This window comes from Laccaria bicolor, genomic scaffold, assembly GCF_000143565.1.
Source record: "Laccaria bicolor S238N-H82 LACBIscaffold_213 genomic scaffold, whole genome shotgun sequence".
In the NCBI taxonomy this organism is placed as follows: Eukaryota; Fungi; Basidiomycota; class Agaricomycetes; order Agaricales; family Hydnangiaceae; genus Laccaria; species Laccaria bicolor.
The window spans coordinates 5,378-12,191 of NW_001890071.1; the positions used below are offsets into that span (position 1 = coordinate 5,378).

General features: G+C 49.7%; 4 protein-coding genes across 4 annotated transcripts; 1 reads left to right on the forward strand and 3 right to left on the reverse strand.

Moving 5' to 3' along the window:
• Window positions 1–773: 773 nt before the first annotated feature.
• On the reverse strand, window positions 774–2,731 carry LACBIDRAFT_335972 (glycoside hydrolase family 72 protein; the record flags this gene model as incomplete). The annotated part of the gene is made up of 6 exons (XM_001890886.1): window positions 774–1,105; window positions 1,205–1,308; window positions 1,463–1,636; window positions 1,732–1,934; window positions 2,206–2,321; window positions 2,383–2,731. The coding sequence occupies 6 exons, from the start codon at window positions 2,729–2,731 to the stop codon at window positions 774–776; spliced, it is 1,278 nt and encodes a 425-aa protein (XP_001890921.1).
• A 795-nt stretch (window positions 2,732–3,526) lies between these two features.
• LACBIDRAFT_302369 (uncharacterized protein) lies at window positions 3,527–3,874 on the reverse strand (the record flags this gene model as incomplete). The annotated part of the gene is made up of 1 exon (XM_001890887.1): window positions 3,527–3,874. One exon carries the CDS (start codon window positions 3,872–3,874, stop codon window positions 3,527–3,529), a length of 348 nt encoding a protein of 115 aa, XP_001890922.1.
• Window positions 3,875–3,921: 47 nt separating this feature from the next.
• Window positions 3,922–5,194, reverse strand: LACBIDRAFT_302370 (uncharacterized protein; the record flags this gene model as incomplete). Its single annotated transcript, XM_001890888.1, has 2 exons — window positions 3,922–4,809; window positions 4,859–5,194. 2 exons carry the CDS (start codon window positions 5,192–5,194, stop codon window positions 3,922–3,924), a joined length of 1,224 nt encoding a protein of 407 aa, XP_001890923.1.
• Window positions 5,195–5,247: 53 nt separating this feature from the next.
• LACBIDRAFT_302371 (uncharacterized protein) lies at window positions 5,248–6,586 on the forward strand (the record flags this gene model as incomplete). Its single annotated transcript, XM_001890885.1, has 2 exons — window positions 5,248–6,016; window positions 6,069–6,586. 2 exons carry the CDS (start codon window positions 5,248–5,250, stop codon window positions 6,584–6,586), a joined length of 1,287 nt encoding a protein of 428 aa, XP_001890920.1.
• Between the last annotated feature and the right edge of the window lie 228 nt (window positions 6,587–6,814).

The following is a 6,814-nucleotide window of genomic DNA, read 5'->3' on the forward strand; positions in this document are numbered from 1 at the left end:
GATCCTCCTCCCGCCCTCATCACCCTCCTCATATTCACCTCCCACGAAATCCCTCCCCCCATCTGAGAATGGCTGGGCATCAACAGAGGTCTTACGAGCGATGGATCCCACCGCAAGAAACCATGCGTCAAACAAATAGGGCGCAGGTCACTGCCAAAACTTCCAAGGCAGTTGACCATCGGTATGATATCTGGCTGCCAGCCAACATGGCATCTCGCCAGCCTGAGAAAGGGAAACCACCCACGATTTGATCCAAGGCGCCTTTCCTTTTTTCATGCATTAACCCACCAACTCTCTGTGCTTGACCGCAATCCACCCAAACTAGCGGTGACGCTTAGTCTAGGTACTACTACCATGAACCGTCTGCTTTGCAAACCAGGCCGCTGTTTCGAATGTCGACGTCGCCTTTGTGATGGATCTACATCTCGGCAGACGGACGCTTTCCCGAGTCCTCTCTTCTTTTGCAACCCTCCTTCCACTCTTAATATCTACTCGCTGCTGCTCCTCCCCTATCACTTACGTTCTGGAAAAGCTTAAGCTTGTAGCTCAGTCAGCTTGAAACGTCTGACATGTAGTGAACAACAAGTAGGTATCATTAAGCAATGAAATATACAGTATATAGGCGAGAAACAAATGTCCGTCAGTTAATCAAGGTTCGAGGATCGAATTATCCGACTGGAGGGAATGTCTCCAGGTAGTTGGAAGTCCAAACACATCTCAAGCTCCACCCGCTCCTTAAAGAACAGCATCAACAGCATCCACCGTATCACGCCTTACATCACCGTCCACATCCCACTAACCGCGACCACAACACCCATCGCCACCATCCCTACAAATTCACCCCCAACCAACGTGCTCGCACCGTTCTTCTTCGTCCCACCCCCACTCGATGTGGTCCCAGTCGAGCTACTTCCAGATGAACTAGCAGGCGCAGTCGGTGCAAACGTCGCGCTAAGGCTGGCTATACACGAAGACGCGACGCCAGTGGCGGAGACGGAGGTGGACGCATGAGAGTTGACGGTTCCGTTGCCTGCGAAACTGCACGCCTGTGCTTTACGATTTTGGGACTCGCAGTATTTGGACATGACGTAGAAGAGTTTGACGGCTGTGAAAGAGGGGTGGATTGAGGGAAAGACGATGAAATAAGGCGATGAGACTCACTCGGATCACACACCGAGACAAGACCGTACGTGCCCTAACCCACCGGAGGGAGGGACACAGCCATACTCAGAAAAGTAGGCTGCGAAGTTGTACCCAGCGAAGTTGTTGGTGTAGGACTCTGCGAAGGTGGAATTGCCGCACCACTCGCTGTGACGTGTCAATGGAGAGCGGAGGATGGGGAAGAGCAGAAGACTTACTAGTTGTTGAGTCCGAAGAGGTCAATCGCCATTGACCCAAATTTGGTGTTTAAGACCGCAGCTGAAATGGTTGGCCAGTGGGTCTCGGGAAAGAAAGGAATTACAGGTATGCCTTGATGCCTCGAGCAGCTGCTTTTACGAAAGGAGCGACGTTGGTGTTGGATGAGCTGTTGATGACCTCGTTTCCGACGTGGCATGCCAGGATGTTGTCGTACTTGCTGAAGGCGTCGATGGCAGCGAGGTATTGATCCAAAAGATTAGTAGACCACGCAGGCGAACTGCGGTCGATTGAGCCGTTCAAAGAAAGGTGTGAGGCTGATGCTGGCGTGCTTTGTCAGGTTAGGGGAGGGTGTGACGGACGGCACGAACGTACATGGTATAGACGTCTGCACCACTGAAGGCTTTCATGCACAAATCGTAGTTCTTGATCGAATCGACGCTGTACACACGAACGGTGTACACGCCCAGTTGTTGTAGGCATGGAAGATCATGAGCGCATCCGTGCATCCGCGAGAGGGTCATTTTAAGTCGAAGGCTAGTTGAACGGGTTATTAGCAGAGGTATCAGTGACAAGGCCTATAAGAAGTGAGCATCGAGCGAGAGGGTGATGAAGAGGAAGTTACCTTGTTGTTGGTACGGCACACCCTTGAAATAAAACCTCGCTACCGACATGTGCGAGAGACTTGTGAAATGGCATGCACGTTGTACACCAAGAGGGCCGTGAGGACAAGGGAAACGGGGGCAGGAACCCCGAACGACTTCATGCTGAGGGAAAGAGTGTGAGTTTGGTGCAAGCTAGCTCTGGAGTGGAAACAAAACGTGTCACCACTACGAGAACCGCACTCACACTTCTTTGTCTTGGATCTTGGACGATTCGACCTCGAAGGTGATCATCTTTAAGGTCGAGTCGGTCGGGGCTCATGAGCGCCCTCGCTTGGAATTTGATGCCAATTTCATATTGCACTCTGTTGTAAAGTTAGGATTTCATAAGACAAACGAGGGAGGCGAACATAACATAATTTACCCAGGTCGAGAGAATGTCGCAGATTGTCCATCCTGTCCTCGTCATTCATCACCACAAGGTTGTTCCCCTTATCGCCAAACTCGTACTTGTGCGCGTCTCGTCGGGCCATCTGCCACGTAACGCCGGCGTCTGTGCTGATAAATGTGTCGCCTTCCTCGTACGGTAAGAAACGCTCGCGTATCGACCCAACGCCCATGGCAAAACCAGGTGCTGGTGACCAAAAGATGCGGCCATGGTTGTGTGGGGTCGTGACGGAGTGAAGGTGGACTGAGGAAAGATCGGTATCAGCGGGGTTGCATGTGATGGGTTTGCCCTCGTCGTCTTCAGATGGGAGCAAAGCGAGGTCCATTGCTGCCTGTAAATGGTTAGACGAGGAACGGACGACAGAAATAGAGCGATGTACCATCTTCAACAGTGATCATCGCCTCACTCGCCCCATCGACATCTTTCGCCTTTGTAACAACATTGGCAAGGCCCACCCCATCGACTAGGCAATAAAGCCCTTTGCGTTCTTCTCAATGTTGAGGTCCTCGACTTTGCTGTCTTGGTTGAGGAAATCGGTGCTGGAGAAAAGGCGGCTGGAGGAGAGGACGTGGGAGCTGTCGACGCTTAATACTGTACTAATACGACCAAGTCCTCGGGCCCTATGGGGCGTGACACATTTTCACCATCTCTTCGCCGCTTCAACAGCCGATGTGATGCGTGACGAAGAGTGTGATGGCTTCGGCGCTTCTGCAGTTGACCTGAACAGGGACCCATCATTGGTTTCAAGCTTAAAATCAACTCTAAAAGCAACTCTAATTACTGATGCGTTGCCCACTGTGTAAACCGATGTTGAATGAAAAAAAGTTTATTCTCTCTCTTGTTCATCATGTTCCCGGAAAAAATCCCACCACGTATGCGCGCCGAGTTCCTCCCATCTCCAATGCTCTCCGTGACACAATTCTTGAAATTTCCCCTACCGAGACAGCTTCCTGAGACCCATAACACCCATTCTGGCATCAACGCCCTGGAACCACAGCTCTCGTTTGGTTGCCAGGAGAATTCGAACGTTAACCTTTCCCTGGAATTGCTAGTAAGCCTTGCAATCGTGAGTATGCCTCATAGGAAGACATGAAGACTTCAATACAATGTCCATGCGCAATTACCCCCGACAACTAGCAATCGTCTCCGCCCTAATCGTCTGCGCAAACCTCACCAACTCATTCACCTGCACCCACCGCTCGTCCTCATGTCCTTCATATGAACGCACGCACTTCAAGCCGGGGAACAAACCATACAAATACCGTCCAATAAGAAAGGCGTCCCGCGTATCCCAATCGTCTACTACCGATGCGATCGTGAGCGTCTTTAGTTCATGTTTAAGTTCTGGATATAATGGTTTCCTCGATGACAAAAAGGGTTGTACAGCCTGTATGTCGCTCGAATCCAGGGGTATCCGCAGTTCCGTAAGCTTGGGACAACGTTCCGCGAGGACTCGAAGAGACTTCATCCTCGGCCGCACATGAGTGGGAGGGAGGAACGGGAGGAGGAGGTCGTTCAAGTTTGCCAGGTCTTCGCCCACTCTTCCATCAGGTCATCGCTGATATCCATAAGGTATCCACGTAGACTGAGCATGCGGAGATTGTGTAAAGGGAATAAAGGCTTTAATGTGTCGAGAGGTAACTTCTCTTCCGCCTCCGTGTCCTCCGGTGTTAATCTGAGCCCGAAACATCGTAAGGAGCTAGGCCAGCGCGAAACGACGTCCTCAAACAAAAGTTTCATGTCGAACCCTGGTTCAGGGGGTGAGAGGCAGACAAAGGTGTCTAGTTGGTCCGTTGATATGTTGACAACGAACGACAGGATGAATGGGAGCGATGCGGAGATGGATAGACTCCTTAGGTGTTTGAAGCCTACGGTTTTCGCCAAGGGGAGTATTGGTGAGTCTATGAAATCCAAGTCGAGGTCTGTAAGCGCCGACAGTGCCCCAACGCGTTCCAACCACGGCAAACTCAGAGAGTCGCCCATTCCTCCAAGTTCCAACACCCTCAGCTTCTCAAAACGAGGTATTAGCGCCATCGATTCCTTCCCCAGGCCCTCTCCCCTCAGTATAATCTTCACCAACTCCGCACCATCATTCAAAAGCGTATACAAAAAAGTCCCACACAATTTATCTTCCACACTTGTAATCTCCCTAATCTCGACTGCTACCAAAGACGGGGAGAGAGAGAGACATATGCCAGAGATGAGAAAATCATTTGAGCTGATGGATGGACAGCGGATGTATTGGAGGGAGGGGAGGAGGATGGGTGAGGGGAGGAGTTGGGCGATGCGGAAGTAGACGTGCAGTGCGATGTCGAGGTGGTCTGGGTCACGGATGTAGCTGAAGTTTTTGACGCGGTTGGCGTAGAAGTCGAAGCGGGACCAGTCGGTTGGTCCTCGAAGGACCTGATGCGAGTTTGCGAGAGCTCAAATTGAGATGCGCGGACTCACTCACGTATGTTCCTTTACATTGTATGAATGATGGGAGGAGTTTGAGCAGTGGGAAGAGAGTATCGAGGCTACACCAGAGGCGATCTAAAGTTTTGCATGTCACTGCTGCCTGCGCTAGGGCATGCTTGCACGCTATTGCGTTGTCCGAGTTTATTAGCTCGTCATCGTCATCCCACAAAAGATAATCAAATATTTTCAAGAGCAAGTCGGTGTTGCTGAAGAAGTCGTTAGCGTTGAGTTCTTTGTGGGTCGACAACGACACCGTCCGTGATTCCGTATGTCTTCTTTGGTGAACGGACTTGTAAGTAGTAGAGATGACGATCAATTTGCGATCAATCATTAATCAATAGCCTTGCTGATGTAATCTCATCTCAAGTGCTTCCTGCCTTCACCATGACGTCCTTCGCTGACTTTCCTCCGGAAACCGTCAAAGAGATCATCGATGTTCTTCAGGACGATCTACCATCCTTGAAAGCGTGCTCGCAGACATGCCAATCGCTTTTGCCATTGTGTCGCCAACACATCTATCGGACCATCAGCCTCACTCGCCATCATGCTCGTGGCCATCGCTCACGCATGCTTAAATCACTGAGGCTTCTTCTCGACAAAAACGCAGATATTGCACACTATGTTCGAAATCTTGTCTATGAGATTGACCATAATGACGAGGGGGATGACAACGTTCGCGTACTGGAAAAACTCCATCCAGTTCAGACCTTGAAGCTTGATGGTTCTGGTGCCCACTGGAACACATTGCGTTCACCGATGCAAGAAGTATTACTGCGTCTCATTCATTCACACTCATTGACGCGTGTGCGAATTTCCTTATTCTGGAACTTTCCAGTCACCGCACTCATTCCCTGCATCACTCTCAACGACCTCGCAATAAACTCACTTGGTCTTACTGCCGCCACAAAATGTGATAATGACGAGGAGTATACTACCTTTGATCCCGTCCCTCATATAAAGTCGTTCACTTTCGATTGTGCCGATGACCCTTTTGTCACGAAAGTTTTTCATGCCAAACGTTCCACCGGCGTTCCAATGCTCGACTTCAGTAACCTCAAGGAGTTGAATATTCATGCGCGCTTCAAGGACTACTTTGAAGGGAGGAAAACATTGCTACAAGCCTCGGAAGAGCTTGAAATTCTACACTATCGAGGTATGCACGCCGAAATTCGTTTTACACTGGGGATTGACGTTAATGCTTCTAGTGACATATCTGGAAGACGGATGCGAAGATCTGGTTGCTTGGATGAACAAATCCTCCTTGTCAACGTTAAGAAGACTTCATGTCGTGTTGGGAATCAAACCAAGTTTCAAAGACCCCCTGTGCGGTCTTTGCGAGGAGCTCGCTCAATTTGCGGGACTCAACGTAATCGAAGAAATCACCCTGAACGTCTTCACCTGGACTGACAAACAATGCACCACAGACCGTACAAAATGGGGGCGGCTTGACACCGTACTTGCCGACGGATTTCCTATGCTTCGTCGGGTTTCGCTTCACATTGATATCAAAATTTCTACATGTCGGTATGTGGGTGAGGATGATTTAGCGTTCCGTGAAAAGTTACAGAAGATTCCTGAATACTTTCCGTGGCTATCCCAAAGTACCATTATTGCTTTCAAGTTTTCGACGGAAATAGTTGATAGTGATGATGATTGTGCTGTAATGTACTTTGTAACTTTTTTCGCCCGGATATTTCCCGGGAGCCCCAATACTTTGCTCTAAAATTGCCCGACGCCAGTCTCCTTGAAAATTCGTTTCCCCGGTCAAATATTATTGAGGTCCTTGACGATAGCGAATGCCAGAAAGCGGTCGTCCGAAACATCGTATGATATGCGTGAATTTGTTTGAGTAGATCTGGCGATGGCTCACATTCGTCATCTTGAAATATCTGAAATATGTACAAGTGAATGCGGATCTCGGCGAGTATACTTGAGATCGCAGCTAGAAAAA